At 51.3% G+C, this 18706-nt stretch overlaps 1 protein-coding gene across 1 annotated transcript in view; it reads right to left on the reverse strand.

Moving 5' to 3' along the window:
• The window catches only part of PAPPA2 (pappalysin 2), an 88291-nt gene that overhangs the window by 9316 nt on the left and 60269 nt on the right, over positions 1-18706 (reverse strand). Inside the window, exons 15-18 of the mRNA XM_010580724.1 lie at positions 12088-12256; positions 11241-11373; positions 10017-10126; positions 7213-7284 (exon numbers count right to left, since the gene is read on the reverse strand). Coding sequence (XP_010579026.1) covers positions 7213-7284; positions 10017-10126; positions 11241-11373; positions 12088-12256 — 484 coding nt within the window. The remainder of the gene's footprint in view (positions 1-7212; positions 7285-10016; positions 10127-11240; positions 11374-12087; positions 12257-18706) is intronic.

Below are 18706 nucleotides of genomic sequence, written 5' to 3' on the forward strand. Positions count from 1 at the left end.
TCTTTATTTCCATAAAAGCATCTGTGTCCATGATGTATTCATGGTGGGGTCCTTAGCCTTGTCCTTTTTTACACCCTGATCTCAGTGCTGACAGGAGAAGAGAAACAGAAGCAGGAAAGAACAAGTGAAGGGAAGCAGAGGAAGATGCTGTGTGTTGACAGTGCTCCTGGCAAGCATGGTGGCTCCCAGAGATGGGTCTCCTGCACTCACCATGCCCAGCGCTGCTGCTGCACACATGAGAGAAGCCAGGACTTCCCAGGCCACGAGCACCAGCCTGCAATCCTGCCCTCAGCAGCTCGCCTGCTGCCATGGATTAGATCTTCTGCCAAGCTGTTTGTGCAAAATATGTTGCAGGATAGAACGGGTTATGGAAAACAAGCCCTGAAAACCACAAGGGCCTCCTGACCCACTTGTATCTGGTTTCTGCCAAGTTCTTGTTACAGATCTTAAACAGAAAGAAAAACAATGTACGAGGGATGAAGGAGCTGAAGGGGAATGAATATTCGTGTTGGAAAAGCAGTTGGCTGGGCTACGCTTGGGGGTGTTTGTTTATTATTAGAAGCGATTCATTGATTTTTATTTCAGTAGGTGCTTTCAGTGGCTTTCCGCTCCCTCTGTGTCACCAGCTGCATGACTGTGACCGCTGGGAGAGGGGAAAGCGGGACGTGGACAGGGATGGAGGGATAGCACCTGAGCTGGAGAGGGCAGAGAAATAGTCATAGGTCACAGCATCCCAAGTGCAGGCCAGCCTGCACAATGTGGCTTGGGGGAGCTGAGGCTGCTTCCACCTCTTTGGGTCCCCACCAGCACTGGTAGTGTGCCTGGGTGCTGTGGTCCTACCTGTGCCAAAAGGCCCCCATTTTTCAGGGCTCTGTAAGCCTGTGCCTGTAGGCAGAAGAGCTGCACCTGTCCCCTGTCCTTGCACCATGCTGCTGTATGATCATTTTATTTCCCTCTGCTTTGTCTCTTAACAAAATGATGTTTCTATAATCACACTCCACATGTGTGCAGGGGACAGAGATGATCTCACAGTTTAGGAAAAGTATGCCTCAACTGAGATTTTGGAAAAGGAATAGGTTTCTCTGGGCTCATCCCCTGGAAGGCTTTATCCCATGCTAAGCAGCCCACGTTGCTCATGCGAAGAGCAGTATGAAAATGTACCTAGCAGGTACTTAGAGAGCTCCAATCTTGCCTTCCACCTCCCCAGCACGAAGGGCTTTGCCTTCACCAGTCAGGGGCTGGGTCTGATCCAGAAGTGACCACTACCTGCAGTCCACGCTCATTGTACTCCCCCACCGTCCGCACTTGCTGCATTAAGCATGGTGGAAGGTATAGCCCTGCCTAGTCCTTTCAGTATCTGTTTGTGGCCCTGATGTCCACTACTTTGTTTAATCCCTTTTTGAACTTAAAGCTGCTACTCACCCCTGCAGCCTCACGTGGCACCCAGTTTCAGAGTCCAGTGCTCACTGTGTCCAAAGCACTTTCCTCCACCTGTTTGAAATAAACCCCTTGCCAGTCTCAGTGAGTGCTCCGCACTTCTGCATCCATCTTACCCCGCACCTCTGTGACTTGGCAAACCTCCAGCACTCTTCTGCTCTCCAAACTGAAGAGTCCCAGACGTTTTAGGGTCTCCTTGAAGGGCAGCTGTGGCATCCCCTTAATCATTTTGATTGCTTTTTCCAACTCTGCTGCATCCTCTTGAGATGTGGAGGCCAACATGTCACATACTATCCAAAAGTTGAATGTACCAGAACCTAGGGCAACTCATCGAGTCAAGTTTGGTCACCTGGATCACAAAGGCTTCAGACTTTGGCAAGACTCCTGAAGGAATAGCAGTCATGCAGTCTGCCTCTTGCCTGCTTGCAAGAGCAGCAGTCACATTCAGTAGGATCCTCTTTGCATTTTCGAAGCCAGACAGCAGACAGAGGAAGAGTGCAGGCTGGACAAAGGGGTCATGAAATGCTCCCACGGGGAAAAGAGATGCGAGACTGGTGATGTGAGCATCACGAGAGACTGACTAAATTCCGGCCATGCTGTGATACCTAGTTGCTCTAGAGAGTCTCCCTGGAGAAGCTGGGGTGCCTCTAGACCTTATTGCCTTAAGCCCCAGGAGAGCAGAAGAGTATCTCTTTCCCGGAGCGGAGCATCCCACCAGCATCATGTTTCTGCCTGGTTTCCTGTGCTGAGCTTTGCCATGGTACAAAATCAGAGCGCACCCAGGTCTGGGAGAAGGGACACTCAGGGGCCCCCAGCCCCACTGGCAGCGAGGAGCACAGGCAGCTGCCTGCAGCTGGACTCCAGCTGCAGCGCTTTGCCCGGGGAGCGAGTCGCACCCTGTCTCCCGTCACATTAAAGCACAGCAGAACCCTGATTTTAGATGAGGCTTCCCACTGTCCCTATTGCATATGACTTCAAAGGGGTTAATTCTAGCTGACAAATGCTGGACACAAGCCACATACGTGCTGAGTGAGGGTTTTGTGCATGCTGGCGTGAAGAGCCAAGGATCCATTGGGGTCCTCGACTACCTATTGGATCGAGAGACTCGAGAACAACTTGCAACCACAAACATGCTTCAATCCCTGTCTCATAATTTCCATTGTAATATCTCAGGAAAATCACAAAACAGGCAACGGATTAGTGTTTTACGATTGTGATAACATGACCAGCAGCACGCACAAGGGCAGTGAGACCTTGTCCTCATGCAGGCAAGACCTGAGAAATTCCTAGCAGCTCATGCTCACGACAGCTTTCTGGTATGGCCCATCTTCACCCAGGGTGTGAGGCAGAGACCTCAAGCCAAAGTCTTTGCATGTTCCTCCAGCGTGCAGGCGGGGCTGCTCAGAGCAAAGCACAGCAGAGCCAGCCGCAACCAGAGAGACACCGAGTTGTATCAGGAGGGAATTACTACCCTACAAGGCAGACCACAGCTGTAGTAGCTCTTGTCCAGCTCCTACCATACCAGTATGAAGCTCTGCCTCCCTGTGGTCTGTCCAAAGCAGGCTCTTTTAAATCCCTTGCAATTAACCCTTTGCTACCTGCATGCAATAATGAAACAGAGCTGGAGGTGGGGGCGAGGTCAGCATGTTCCACAATGTATAGGCTGCCCAGAAGAGCCTGCCCACGTTCACTGAGATCGCTGGAAGAGCAGCTTGCCTTCCTCTGAGGGTATTTGAGCAGGACAGTGATGGTTACTCCATCCTGTGAGTAACACTGGGTAAACATAATGATGATAAAATAAGCAAACTTTTTCACCTAAACCACAGCCACAGTGTGAACCACAGAGCCACTGTGGTGGGAGATAGTGGGGTGCAGAGCTAGTGAGTTGCACAGACTAGGAGATGCTTTATAGCAGCTACACTCATGCATGGACTATTTTGCACCATGGCAGGAATAATCCAAGGGAGCAACCTGGATCACTGTACATGCTGTCTTCTCTGAAGTCAACAGCCTCACTTGCTCTTGGGCACAGGAGGAGGATAGCTGAGAGGTGGCCACCTCGGGATGGCTTAGGAGGACCTGCCCCAGATGCTGCAAACCCCTCCCTCACAGCAGCTGAGCACACTACCAGGACCATGACCGCCTTCTCCCAAACCACAGCAGGGAGGAGGGGTTTCTGTCCTCCTCCGCTCCCCTGTCCACTCAGCCCCAAGCCCCCTCCTCTCTCCCCCCACCTCCCCCATGCTGCCATCTGTTTTTCTACTGATGGCAGGGGAGGAGATGTTCTGCTGGCCCTTGAGAGGCAAAGCACACTCGGTGCTAACTTGTATTCCTGACAGGCTCCTGGAAAGGTTTGCATCCCTCCCTCCCTCCCTTGCCCGCTGAACTACGTGCCTCCCTGCTCCAGGGATGAGGAACTTGGCAAGGTGCAGCGAGAGACCAGGAGGCAGACGGACGACCAGATTAATGGAAAGAGAAGGGAGGTGGGGAGAGGAGTGAGAGGGATGAGCAGGCGGGCTGATCCGCTGCCAGTATACGATAAAGATGAGCGAGAATCCCTCTAACACCATTACGTGGTGACCTGAACTTTCCAATGTGAGGCAGGGGTCCAGCTGGGGCTGGGAAGGTTGAGGCTTGGCTACTGCCGGCATGCCCCAGCCTTAAGTGCCTCCACCAAGGAGAAACAGTACGAGCAGCCAGGAGGCCTGGATTTCTCTTATGTAGGGTTGTTCTCCTCACTGAGGCATCCAGATGAGAAAGCTGCTTCATTCAACACCGGCTCAGCAGTCAGTGGACAGACAATGGCATCTCCGAGGGGCTACTCAGACCTGAGGTGACCTGGACAGTCCACTGGAACAGCATGTCCCTGCCCAATGGAGAGCAGAGGCTGAGCTCCTAAAGGAGGTACCTCCAGTGAGGGATTACTGTGAAATGAGGAGGAACCTGGGACTAAGATGTCCCATGGACATGGCAAGTCAAGCTGAACCATGTCAGAACCAGCAGGGGCTATGTTCTGCAGGGGCAGAACATTTCTTGTGCAGACAAATGAAGGGGAGAACATGCAAAGGAGATGGGGGTGGGGGGCACCACACAGCAAGGACAGATTACACATTATATTCCATCTCTACCCAACTCTTGCTGTCTGATGTCCCCACATCCCACAAGAGATTGGGTCCCAAGTGAAATGGCCTCTGAGAACTGCAGTGCTTTTGGTCACAAGGACAGAAGCAGGAGAAGAATAGAAATGAGGATGGAAGCCAGCACAGATGAAGCAGAAACAACATTCAGGGCGTTTTCTGTGGTAAAAAGGGGGGACTGGTAACACCTTCCTTCTTCCCAGTGCTGAGCAGCAGCTCCCAGAGCAATACTTTGAACGAGACGCTTTTGGTTAAGAGTTATTCTTTATGGCAAGACAATGACTACTATAAAACAGATGTGAAAAAAAGTTATCTAGGAAGACTTGGCTTATCAGTCCAACCTTAACAGCCTGCAGCATTGTAGAAGAAAACCCAATGAAAAGAATAATGAAAGACATGTGAGAAGTGAGGAGGAGGAGAATAGGGAGGAGGCAGCTGTGAGCTGTATCAAAAAGGAGAACATCAGGGTGAAAGAAACTATCTGAGGATGAATCTTCATTAGTATTACAGTGAGTGACTGTGACCTTAAAAATAGGCCTGTGATGATGAAACTAATGAGGAAGAAGGCATTGTTCCACAGAGGAGGATCAGGATATCTGACAAATAGTTAGATGACCCAAAGAACTAGAGAGAGAAACAGGATGACATTCACTTGTATAAAATTGAAGGGTGAGCTCTTGTACTGATGGTAAAACATCTGCTGTTAGCTTGGAGTTCATCAGTTGGAAACAAAGGAGGTAGAGAAAGATCTGGGCGTACTTGCTGACCTCAGGATATCTCTGAGCTGCCAGACAGACGCAACTGCAGAAATAACAGATAAAGTCCTGGGTCCTATCAAAAGAGACATTTCCAGCACAAGGAAGCTTTGTGCAGGGCTTTGGTGAGACCTCAGCTGGAAGAGTATGTACTGCTTGTTCATTCCTGATGAAAGATTAATTGAAAGCAGAAAAGGCATTAAAAAGTCTACAAGGGTAATGAAGAGCATGGAGTCTCCATGTTTTGGTAGGACACTGCAAGATTTTGGCTTGCTTAAGTTCCTGTATACTAAAACTGCTGTCTAGGATTTCTTTCTAAGAGTAAAAGGGGATGACAAGCATCCAGGAACAGAAAGAGGTAATGTTGGCTGTGAGCATGTCTAGGTGGCAATGAGAAGACAGTGACTGTTACTGTGAGATGCTGGGACTTCAGGTAGTTGGACCCTATCTCTCTCTCACACACGCGCACACACACACACGAATAAGCTGGCATTTTTCATCATTCCCTATGGGATCTCTTGCTGAAGACACAGACACAAGGTGAAGTGCAGGAACCATAGAAAAGGAAAGGCTGGGGTCGGTCTGGTGTACCTTACCTCACCTCATGCCTGTGTCAGCTTTCTCTCACCTGAGCTGCACAGGAAGGGAAGAAGGAGCACCTCATACCCCATTTGTTTCTTTTTTGGAAGGACCAACTCCCAGAGAGCACAAGGAGCAGTTCTCCCTTGATAGCAGGAGAACCGCAGAGACGATCACCACAACCATCTGGACTGCTCTTCCACATAAGTCCATCCTACTTCAAATACATTGCCCCAGAGCTGAGCTAAAAGATGTGGGTTAGAAAGACCTGGAGCTCCCAAAACACCAGAGGATCCATTGCTAAGCTCTGGTACTCAACCATCAAACACCTCTCTAGCACACAGCACATCATTCCCCTTGCAGCCCATGTCTTGCAGTAGAGACGCACAACACAGCCACTGAGTTTGGGAAATAACTGCTGCACCTTCTGTTGACCATAACATTTCCTTCCCGGGGACGTGCCCCCTGCAACATCACCCTCTCTCCCACAGTTCAGTTGACAAAGAGCTGAGCTAGGCAGAATCGGTGAGCAAAAGCGATCATCTGCATTGAAATGAGCACATAAAAGAAATATCAGCAAACCCCAAAGCTATTTTTGGTGTGCAAGCTTCATTTACATTTTTCTTTTTGGTAAAAATCCAAAATTTTCACATACAACATTCCAAAATACACCCCCCGTTTTCCTTTTATCCTCAATCATAATAACAACTAGTGCTTGACAAAGACTGCCTATTTTTAATTTCCTTTGTGAACTGACTCCAGGCTGCCTATGATTTTCTCCTGCCTGGTCATTATTCAAAATGAAATGAGTGGCTAACCAATTTCTGCAAGGAATTCTTTGTCTGCAGATTCTTCAGGAGCGGTTTGTTTTGCATATACGAGGCTGGAAATCCTAGCTGTTTTGGTTGGACGCGTGAGTCACGCAGGGCTTTTCTGGATCCGCGTTACTCTAGAACTGCAGTTCTGGTTAAGGAAATATTCAGGCTTGGAGTCAGCACGGGCTTTTTGGGGATACCCCTTGCCAGTGAAATCCTTTTGCTAGAACATTCTTCCCAGGCTGGCCAAGAAGAAGCAGGCAAGGAAGGAAGTGGGTTATTCTGCAGCAATCGTTCCCCAGTACCGCCCTGGCTGTGGGGGACCATACCCAAGGATGCTTGCTCTGGTCTTTCTGCTCAGCCAGCAAGCCCCGGCCCAGCTCGGAGCAAACACGAAGTCAAAGCCATCCGGCTTTGTGCTGGAGCCTTCATTGCCAGGAGCTCTCCTGCAAGGAGCAGGCAGCTCGTGCTGGGGGCAGGGGGGCTTACCTCGCACGACTGGATGCAGTGAATGACAGAGGGGTCTGGATACCATCGCAGCCTGCCTGTGCACACAATATGCTGAGGAGGGAAGGAGAAAAGAGCAGTAAGGCAAGGTGGCAGAGGGAGGGCAACAGCCACCAATGCTTTCTGGAGGTAGAGGGTCTTCCACAAAGCTGCGTTGCTCGTCACGGTGCAGAACAGCAGTGGCACCCCCAGGACCCTCCCTGCACCTCTGCCCAGTGGGAAACCCTTTGAAGCCCATCAAACCCAAAGCAGCTGCACCTGGTTCACCCACAAACCAGGGTACATTGTTCAAAGCAGAAGCTAGACAGACACGTGTGTGTCTGTATGTAGACTTATATAGATACGCACTGAGAGAGGACAAAGGGAGATGGCAGGGATCACCAGAGAAGTGGGGCTTGGCTGGCAGTACCACCTCATGGTGACTGACTTGGCCACAAGCTGCTGCTGGGAGGAAGCCACCCAGTGCCATGACAGGCTGAGTCTGCCATCACCTCTCTGTGTGATGTTGGATTCACCAGCTTCTTGCTCGGGATGGGGGCCTCAGCTGGTCATCACTCAGTGCCTGCATCAGTTTGCTTATTGACCCCTGCTCAGGCTCCGAGAACCAGGTCCCGGGAGGACTCACCTCCCCAGACTCATGTTCACTCACGGGGCTGAGGTTATTGTTGGTATTTATGAGGCACGAACTCAGCTGTTGCAGCCAACTGGACACAAGAGCAAGATGCAAAGGGCTCGGTTTCATTGTGCTGGAACGCGTTGTCCCGCTCATTCAGCAGGGGTTTGTGGGGAGCACTTATGATTATACAGGGGGAAGAAAAGCCCCACCGCACATGCGATTTCCTCCTTGTAAAGCTCAGGCAGACTTTGAAATCTGAGGCCCCATAAAATGATGGTTGGCCTGCGAAAGTGTCCTAGGATGCCCTTCATAGCGTGGGAGCTGCACAGAGGGGCAGCTCATATGTTTTCTCCTAGCCTCCCATTTGAAATGCACAGCAGCAGGCAGACTGGCTCCAGCATTCCCATGTGGCACGGCAGCTGGGGATAGGGCAGCTCTGCCCACGCCGACCTGCTGCAGGTCCTTCTGCTGCATGTTCGGTCAAGACCATGACGGGGCTGGGGCAGGATGAGGTCCTGGCCATCCTTAGCCAGTGCAGGGAAGGCAGACCTGGAGGGAGCCTCCATCAGATGGGGCAGAGGCTGGGGGTGCTGGCTGAGCTAGCCAATTCCTGCTCAGCCCAGAGGAGGTTTGCATCCTAACCCGACTGGGGTGTTTCATATGTGGTTGTTGTTCAACTTGAATGGCATCTTAGCATACTCATATTAGTATATTTGTATTCCTGGCTGGGAAATGAGGGCAGAGGGACAAACCTGCTCGTCTGTGGGACACAATGAATCAGAGCTGAAAGCAAAACAGGACCGTGCCCTCCTCGAGTGGCCTCTGCAGCTCCCTGCCTGGTTTGCCCCATCCTCTCCATCACCTCAGGATCACGGCAGCTCCCAGGAATGGCAAGCTGTTGGAGGCTTGGAGGAGCAAAGCGGGGAGCAGAGGCAGGAGCCAGGACAGAGAGGAAAACAAGACGGTCCAGGGAGAGAGATCCTGGCAAAGGGGAGCGCTGTTTCTTAAAATAACACCTCCCCTCCCTCCTCCTCCTCTCTGCAAAATGCCTCTCTTGCACGAGAGCCCACAGCAGCAGCGAAAGGGAAGCCGAACGCCACTGCCTGAACAGGCCAAGCCATCCAATCCCTCAAAGGCAAGGACTCCTTCCAAGGCTCGTGCTTAACCATCCCACACGCCCCGGCCATCCTCAACCCCCGGCAGCGATCTGTCATAGGTCTGATTCAAGGCGACGTACAGTAGTATCCACAAGCATGATGCTGGGCCTCCTGCGGGTTCCCAGGAGGAGGGGAAAGCATTTAGATGGGAGCACTGGCTCCTGGGAAGATTGTTTGCTTTTCTTTGTTCCACCTCCTTCCGTATGCATCTCGTTTTTATTTTAAGAAATATTCCCCCGACGGAGCTGCTTTTTGGGAAAGTCGTGCCATGAGGATCCAAACTATTTGAGGATCCAAACTATTTGAGCTATTTGAGCTGTTTTGCCTACAAAATGAGTAAGAGATGGGGAGGAAAAGGCTCCCCTCTTCCAGCAGCAGAGGCAACCAGCCGGCCAGCGGATCCTGGCAGCCTGAGACACCTTTCAGCTGACAGTGCCCTGCTTCCTCCCTGGCAGGGAGATGCCTGCCTGGGGTTGCATCTCTGCTGGCAGGTATTCGGGGACCCAGGCTCACACTGTGCCAGGGGCGGCTTTTACTCTCCCAGCCCACTGGCTGACTAACAGCAGCTTAGCATGTTTAGGCATGCAGCATGTCCTGAAAAATCAGTGGGATTCCTGCACTTAACTTCGTTCATTGTGGTATCCTGCAAGTCCTTGAAAGCTGGCTTACGAGCTGATAACTTATGCTGAACTTTGGTATGGGAGAGCAGGAGGCTATTCAGTAGCATCCACAAGGGAGGGAAGAGGGGAAAGAAGTGGTGGGAGGAAGGAGGACCTTGGCACTGGAACCTGGTTATGGGGAGCAGCAGGTACCTCGAGAGCTTGCAGCCTGGGCAGCTCCTTGGAGAGGGCCAGCCAGCCATGAGCTCACTTATGGTGCTTATCTTTCCAAGTCTTACCATTCTTCACCCAAGGCAAAGAGACTTCAGTTAAAAAACACCAGGTAGAGAAGAGGGGGCTCCCATCTATGCTGCTAGTGAACCCCCTGCTAGAGGAATCCATCTTCCCGTTTACCTGGACTCTGGTGGGCTGCAGACGGTGATCCATAGTCTCAGCAGTTACATTTTCGGGCAGGATGACAGGGTCACTGGGAGGTATAATACAGGAGGGTATGCACACAGCACCTGCAGGAGGACAGTGAGCCTTGAGGACTTCATCAGGAACCAGGCAATGATGTTTTACAGGAGGGCACCAGACCCAAACGTGTAGGCTCCTCACTAAGGGTAGAGGTGGACATAGAGGAGACCCTTTTCCTCCCAACCTGGGATGACAATTCCTTCCCCACATCCTGAATTATGCAACAGCCTACAGGAGCTGTGGCCAATTCCCTTCTCTCAGATGAGAGGAAAATTGAACATGCCTTAAGACATAGATTCAAGCCCTGAGGACAGGACGTGGGATCCAGCATGAAAATAAGTCTGGCCAGATGCCATAAGATATTTGTTGACAAGTTAGAAAGCATCTTCCGTAGTTTTTTTACCACACTGAATTCCCACTGCCTTCCTATGACCCAGGAAACCACCTTGGAAAACCAGGTGGATCCCAGCCCTAACCCCAGCCTCACATCAAGTCTCTCCAAAGCTTAACCTTAGCAGGCCCTGCCCTTAGACTTGCCTCAGCCTGTTTTCATGAGACCTGGACGACTGGTGTGTTTGCTTCAGAGTGATACGGGCTTTGCTCAAGCATCCTGTCCAGCGGGATGCCAGATGAGATGCAAAGACTGTGACTGAGCATTGCAGCTTTTCCTGAATGCACAAAGCGACCAAGTCCGGGAGAAAGAAATGGATGATGTGGTCCCTCATCTGGTGAAAGTGCCCTGTTACACACGATTGTCACTGTGGCTTTTATCTAGGACCTGCCACATTAACCCTGCAAATGTCAGCAGTAGTAACAAGTGGAGAGACCTTGCGGGGGATGGAGGGCTAGACATTAGGAAAACTACTGCAAAGGGCTGGGTTTGCCCTAGAGATGAGACCCTGCTACTTCTGAAAAAAAGAGATGCTTGCACTGGAGCTAGCTTTAGCTTTAAGTCTTGCCCATGAGTACAACCAGAGCATGCACAAGGCTAAAGCCGCGCTGGCTCTGTGTTTAGAAAAAGGATGGAAGAGAAAACAGGAATTTTTTTTTCACAGATTTAGTGGGGATTGGTATAAGAAGAGTCATTGTGACCTTCAGCATTCTGGGAGAACTGAGTCAACATAAGGTTTGTTTTTCTGTTTAGCTTTTCTCTGCCCTCACCTATGCCGTGTCCCTGCTCGCACTTGTACTCCACGAAATTCAGCTCCGGGGGTGGCAGGCAGGTGCCCCATAAGCTCTCACACAGTTTGAACTCCTCTGTCCATAAGCCCTCCTTGGTGCAGATGATGGGAACCTGCAAAGCAGAGGGAGAGCAGCCGGTGTTACTACTGGCAGGGCAAGGCTCACCCTGCCTGGCCACTGCCCAGCTCTAGGGGTGGGAGCACAATACAAGGACCCCCCTCCTGCTAGTGAGGTCCAGAGGGAAGTTCTCCAGGGCAGCTGGGTTGCAGCCATGTAGTCCAGCCTATGTATGCTTTGCACTACTGACCAGAAAGCAAATTGTTTTCCAGCTGCTCCTAGATCCCACCAGAGGGAATCGACCACACTTCTACTGACAAGACCCTTCCAGCAGGTTGGATGTGAAACCTGGGTGGAAAAGCCTGGCAGGCAGCAGCCTCCATCCCCAGGCAAGCCCTTTGGGTAGCAAGCCTGCTGCAGCAAGGTTGCCCTTCATCCCGGCAGCATTCACAGCAGCAACCCAAACCTGCTGGAAACCCTCTACTGCTGCTTTCCCACCCTTTTCACTCAAGACAAGCAGGCTTACTTAGGACCACGACTTTTTGGAAGGGTCACCAGGGAGCAGGAGAGCAGGTAGTGATGCACCCTGGGCCATGGTTGGTATGCAGCAAGAAAAGCTTTAGGTTTGCAGCTGTTTGGTGGTACAAGGGCATTTAGCCAAGCTGCTGTGTGGTCCCTCTGCACAGCCGGGCACGGGGAGCTCTGCTGTTCTCAGGTGCTCTGAAGCACAACGCTCGGCCAGTCTCTGCATCTCCCCCAAGTCACTCACCTGTTGCCCCTGCGGCTCACAGTTGAGGACGCACCGGCTGTCCAGCTCAAAGCCGTGGGTGCAGTTGTACATGCCCTCGAAGACGGGAGGGGGGGGCTCACACACCACGGGGACGCAGTGGCCCTCTTCCCACTGCCCACTCTCCAGGCACTGGACCTTCAGGAACTTCCTGGGGAAACACAGATGCCAGAGCGGGCTGCGGCACCCCAAACAAACCCCACCTTGGCTGGACCAAGCATCCCACAGAGGCAGGAGCAGCCTAGAGACATCTCTCCTGGAGCACAACCAAGCCCCCCTGCGTGGGGCTTTCCCATGCCATCCCACCCCTCGCCATAGGCAGATTCTCCCAAAGGGACAGCCCACGCTCAACCAAGACCTTTTTCCCCTCGCTGGGGGGATCGCACTGATTTAGGATCACTGGATACTTTTTCCTTGCACTCACCACCCCGTTGCTCCCCACCTCTCATGGTACCTCTAAACCATTCCTCTCTGCCCCGCAGCCCCTGCGGGTCCTAGACTGCCTTGTCCCACCGCCAGTAGCTACATACTTTGCTGGATGGAGTGAGCCTCCACCAGTAAATCCTGCTGGCCTGTGCCCAGCTACTCCTGAGGCTCCTCTTTGTACTCCAGCCAGATCTGTCAATCCCGCTCTCGCCGTGGAGCTGTCATTCTGCAGCAGACCAATACCATCTTGTGCTGCTAAAACAGCCCAGGCGCAAACTACTTGCCAAAAAAACAGTGAAAAAAGAAAGCAAAGTCCACCCGCTTTTCAGTCTCCTGTCCTTGGCAGCAATATAGACATCGCATCTTTTACACAGAGGCATCAAAACCCCACAAGGCATCTGGCTGGCTGGGGACCGCTCTCCCAGAAGAGGACACGTCATCGCAACCCCAGACTTTGACACATAGGTTTTGACAGCACTGATGGGCTTTACCTGAGCCAGTGCTGATTGCTCCATCCTTAACAAGGCTTTCCACCCCCCTGCCACTCCCCCCCTCCTGTGCTTCTTTACTAGACAGCCTGCTCCAGCTTCTTGCCCCTGCCCTCTCCCACCACCAGTGCCAGCAGGCAGGGCTCCGGGTGCACATTATGGAGTTTATAGCATGCTGCAGGTATGCGGAGGGTGGTTTAACTGGGTTGGAGAAACCCCTGGGGGCAGGCACTAAATTGCCTGTTGCTCTGAGCAGCAGCAGACATCGCGTGGGGCCACCCAGCTGCCCCCCAACACACGGTGCGGGGTCACGCAGCCCGGAGAGGCAAGGGGACCCCATTTGCACCCCCACTGCCAGACCTGGAGCAGGAGCTGGTGGCCATCCCTATCACATTTCTGCTGGGAACTCCTGGATGGGAAATTTGAGAGCTTTTTGAAACATTCTCATCTTTTTAAGTATTTACGGCTCTTACAGATTCCCCTTCTTCCTTCAGAAATCAGAGATCTGTTTTCCCTAAAGACTGTATAAGGGAGGCAGTGGGTTCCTGCTGTGGTGAATTCAGGCTTCAGCAGGTGATGTGGAGGCAGGCAGAGGAGCGGACATGGCAGGTCCCCTGGCACAGAGCTCTGCACAGTATCTTCCCACAAGACCATGCTAGGAACACGGGCTGCCGTGGTGTGAGCATCTGAGCGGCAACTGGTCTGGCAAAGTCACCCCAAGAACAGTAGCCTTGAATTGACTGAAAAGAACTGCAACTACATAAGATTTTGTAAGGGTGGTGAGGAAGAGCAACTCTGGATCCCATTGTGGGCATCTGTGGTTTCAGCCCACCCCTAATCATCCACTGGGATGATGGTCACTGCCTTTTGAAGATGTCCCCATCAGACCTTGCCTCCTCCTGTGTCTGTCTGAATGCTTTGCGGTGCCCACCTTTAAAGGCAAATGGAGACAGGTGCCATGAGGCATTTTCTGTGTTGGACATCCAGGTCCTCAAGCAGCATTTTCCCCATCTTGAATTGCCTGGCACGCAGGGAGTGATCCAGCTGTACAACTTGTAAGGGTAAATCACTGGGGGTTGAGCTGATGGCGTTACAGCAATAGGAGCAAGCTGGGAGTGTGGAGAAGCATCCCAGCCACACGTTACTTCTCACTTCCCCACCAGCCACCAGAACATAACCAATGCATCCACCGCACCTCGCTGTTGCTCCTCCAAATCACAGCAGAGGCCCTCTGCCTGGGAGCCATGGGAAGACCTGGGGAGAACAGCTGAGCATGGGGAGGGCACACTGCAGGAGCTGCAATTTGCAAGGTGCACACTGTGATTTGCAGCCCTATCATCTTCACAGGGGCTTCTTGTCTTGACGTGGTGCTGGAGTGGTGCCGGCATGGGGGCCGGCACCATGCATGGCCTCTCCCACCTTCCCCCAGACCTGCACCCTCCCCAGACCTGGGAGGACATACTGCCTTGCTCTGGAGGCTCACCCCACCACCATCATCCATGCTGGGGAACTTCAAACAGGGCTAGCCTGGGCTGACCCCAGGGTAGAAGGTGGCATGTGGACCGCTGTTGCACATATGAAGAGAGCAACTTATATTAAGGCATGGGGAAGGGAAGGGTAAGGCTTTAAAATAAAATAAAATAAAATAAAAAAATAAATATATATATATAAAAGCACAACCTCATAACAGCTTGAAATTTCCAGACCCCCCCAACTTCTGATCTGGGTTAGAGGTATTTCTCAAGGATTAACAAGAAAGCCCGGAAAATCGGAGTCAAAGCTTCCCCCTCCAACCAGGCAAGCAGATGCCTAATGGGTAGAGGAGGCAGGAGAGACATCTGAAGCCAGCTAGGGCTGCATCTGACATGAAGGCAGGAGCACTCGCCCGGCTCTGGGAGCTGAGCATGCCGGGGCCTGGCTGGGATTCAGCCATGTACTGGGGTGGCCAGCTTGGGGGGGGCTGGGTCCACCATACAGGAACAGTGATAAATGAGCCTAAAGCCTCATCTCCCATAGCAGGAGACTGACAGATTAAAAAAAGAACAGGAGGGAAGGAGGGAGATTTGCTGGTAAATTGAAAGAAAGCAACACCAGCTTGTAGGACCTCTGCTGCTGTGCTCCAAACAGCCTGGGAAACCTGGGCTGTAAATCTTGATCAGTGACCTTAGAGGTGGAAGTGACGCAGGAGTCTGGTTGACAGCCTGTGTTTTCTTTACCTGGCTGTTTGGCTCCCTCAGCTGCGCGGGTGTTTGCCTCTTATCTGGAAGGGGCCAGACATGGGCAGAAGCAGTCAGCACACCACCTACCACAAACGTACAGTGTCCTGGTGCCCTGCTAAACTCCGGTGCTCTGGGGTTAGGCTGTCCTGCTTTGCCTACTGTGAACCTTCTGATGTGTTTCCAGCCCCTGGTCTGCTAACTCCTTCCTGTCCATTTTCTCCTCCACGTTCCCCTGCCTCCTCTCCCTCTTTCATGGTCTCTGTAGTGTTTGAAAGGGGAGAGGAGGTGGAGGGGGCTGACATCTCCATGGAAGCTCATCAGGGAGCTGTGCTGTCCTCCCTTGATCTCTGGTCAAAAGGCAGGCTGAGACTTTCAAAGCTTCCTGAAAGGACCTGGGTGCCCACTTCTTCTTTGCTTCATTCCCTCAAGCTAGTAGAAGGGTCTTAACGCCTTACAAAGGTAGCTTTGAGATCCCCAAATGTCTTCTCTCCAAGGAATCATCCTGCATTGGGCAAGTGAAACAAACCCTCTGCAGGCTCTGACCTTTTCGGTCCCCAAACTGAGAGCATCTTCTCAGCATTAGAGTGCTCCTCTAAATGATGTCCTAGATATTCCTGTTAGAGAGCTGCTTCAGATGGCACTTCACAGTGGAAGCAACAGCATGGACCACTGCGGGGGTGATGCCCATTTTCCCCAAAGCATCTGACCTCTGACTTTCAGGCCAGTTCTTTTCAATGCTGCAGCTGTGGACAATGCCAAATATTGCTCCTTGACAGTTCATTTCTCTCTGTGATCCAAGTGGGTGGGTTGGTGCTGCCATTGGACAGATGCTGCCCAAAACCAGAGAGCTCCCATCACAAAGCACAAGTTACCCTTGTTAACATTATTTTGGGGTTAGATGTGAAATAGCTTGGCAGCTGGAAGCCAGGCTGTTACGTGAACTCTCCAGGCATTTCCTTTAGGAAGAGTCAAAGAAGTTTTACCCTTCTCGTCATCATCATCAGTCAGATGATCCTGCCAGCAGAAAGGCAGCAAATCTCTGGCAGGATCTTGATTATACAATCAACATTTCCTCAAGGATCCCTTGTTGACAAGCAGTGATTTCTGAAGGGCTTTTCCTCACCCGGGTTAACAGATAAAAGCACCTCCGAGACAACGGATTTCTTTGCCCCCTTTCACTTCCACTTATGCTACAGGAAATGAATTTCAACTAAGATTGCAGGAGCCTTCTAAGCATCCTTACTGCCCCTACAGTAAAATTCACTTAATGAAACAGAAGTGAGGGATTCACATGAACATCTGTGTCCAAGAGCATCTCAGCTTGGATGGAGACAGCTGGATCCCAGCCATGGCTCAGGCCTGCATAAGGTGGGCACTGTAGCCCTACCTCACAGAGCAAAGCCCCAGAGCTTGGGTCCTCAGTTCAGCTGTAGCAGCTGTGATGTTTTACGAGGTGCATGAGAGGGAAAGGCACTGCAGAAGGCTGATCAAAAAAGCAGCTAGTCAGGAGGTGATGCTGAGCCCCGGCTGGGTTGAACTCCTGCTCGCTCACATTACAGCTTAACTGTCCCTGTCCACAGGGGATCCAAAGCCATCCCTGAAGGAAGGTGCCTACAAGCAGCCCTTGAAGGAAGTGACCAAGCTTCTTATAACAGTGCTGTGAGACGTTGAGTGTGTCTTTCACATAGTAGCAGAGCGAGCTGATCCCTTGGGAACCCACAGACACCCAAAGATGCCTCTATGCCTTCCCTGGAGAACAGTTGGAGCCACATAGCTGTTGGCGAGGGCAGCTAGGGGTTACCCTCCCTCCAACATCCCCCTCTAAAAAGGCATGATCGCTCGAGCTAGAAGAAAATTTCAAAGGGAGCCTGACTATATTTCCAAGGTTGAGCTAGTTAGCTGGCATGAGGAGTCCTCAGTGTCAGCCGTAAATCATGCCTGACTTTTGTCTAATATATAGTAACATAGTCTTGCTTTTTCATGCCCATCCACACCTGTACAGCAGAAAATCCTTTAGCAAGGCTGCTGCTTGCTGTGTTGATGGACAACAGGGAGGCAATAGCTCAAGAACAGTTTCCTGAACCCCGAAAGACTTCAGAAGACCCCAAAATCTGATGTCCAAATCATCAGCTGAGACCCTGCACTCCAGCACATCAGGAACCTGCACCCCACGAGCACCAGCCCCTTCCAGAGCTCGCCTCACCTTCAACAACTCACTTCTCCAAAACTGGCCTGAACAAAGAAAGCAACCTCTCACTCCAGCAGCTCCCATCCTCCGCCTGCCAGGGCTGAAATACCAGAAAGATTTCCAGCAATCCAGCAATTGACTGGCCCACTTACTGGCTAGTAGCTGCTACTCGCTACATGTGCCAAGGGGTTTATACTCATGCTGAGTGTATATGCAGAGCTCCAGATGAGATGGTACACCGACATTTACACTTCCAAGGGAAGGCTTTTGCTTTGAATCAGGCCACTCGCATAGCAGTTAATCTGCATGATAAGAAAGCAATGAATTTTCTGTTTCTATTAATGTTTTTTTGCTTACTGTAACAGGATTATACTCTGCCATCAAAGATGTCAGATGAATTAGCAGTAATGATAATACCAAATGTGAAAATGCTATGTCAATGTGCATTGCTATGAAAATGTAAACCACTTTGCATGGTTTTCCTTGACTTGTCTCACAGGCTGTTCAGACCCATGGGGAAGTTACACACACATCAGAGGAGCCTCAGGAACTCCCAGAGGCCATCCTTTTTACCAGCAGCTGCTGCAGCATTACTGAGATGGCCTAACTTTGCAAGCTGAGTTGATCTGATTGCACGTCCAGTCCCTGAAATGCCACAGGCACGCAAGCTGCTCTGCAGTTTGCAAAGCAGTCCATGTGATCGTAGCCATAATCATAATTTGCTCAGCTCCCCTTGGCCCAAGAAATGCTCCTAACACTGTGAAAAGCTGTTTACAGAAACCACTTCCTTCATTACGAGGCAAGAAATTTGGCAACTGCTTCCCAGTGCACAACCACCCTACCCCAGAGCAAAGTAGAGATGAAGTCTGCATCCAATTAAAACTGGAAGGGGGCATTAAAAAATTAGCACATAATTACCTGATTTGGGCTAGCGTCAAGACTCTTGGGAGGACCTGGCTAGTGCCAGGGAATCTTTAGTGACCGTACTCAATGGGGACTTCAGCTGGAGGCATCGTAGACAAAATGCTGCTTTACCCCCCAGTGTCACGATATTGGCTGAGCACAGGGCTAGTGAATCACCAGGAATTTTTCCCCGAAGCACTGGGAAAAACCTTCTCCAATTGAAATGCGAATGCTTGAGATTAAATTTAGCCAAGATGTGCAGGGGGGAAGATGTTAACCCTGACAAAAGGCAGTCATTCATTCTTACAACTCCCAATGCCTTGATCTATGTTTTATCACTTTTCGGAAAGACAGCAGCTCCAGGAATCTTCCAGCAT

The sequence above is a fragment of the Haliaeetus leucocephalus genome, unplaced genomic scaffold (assembly GCF_000737465.1).
Source record: "Haliaeetus leucocephalus isolate CR32 unplaced genomic scaffold, Haliaeetus_leucocephalus-4.0 Scaffold730, whole genome shotgun sequence".
Classification (NCBI taxonomy): Eukaryota; Metazoa; Chordata; class Aves; order Accipitriformes; family Accipitridae; genus Haliaeetus; species Haliaeetus leucocephalus.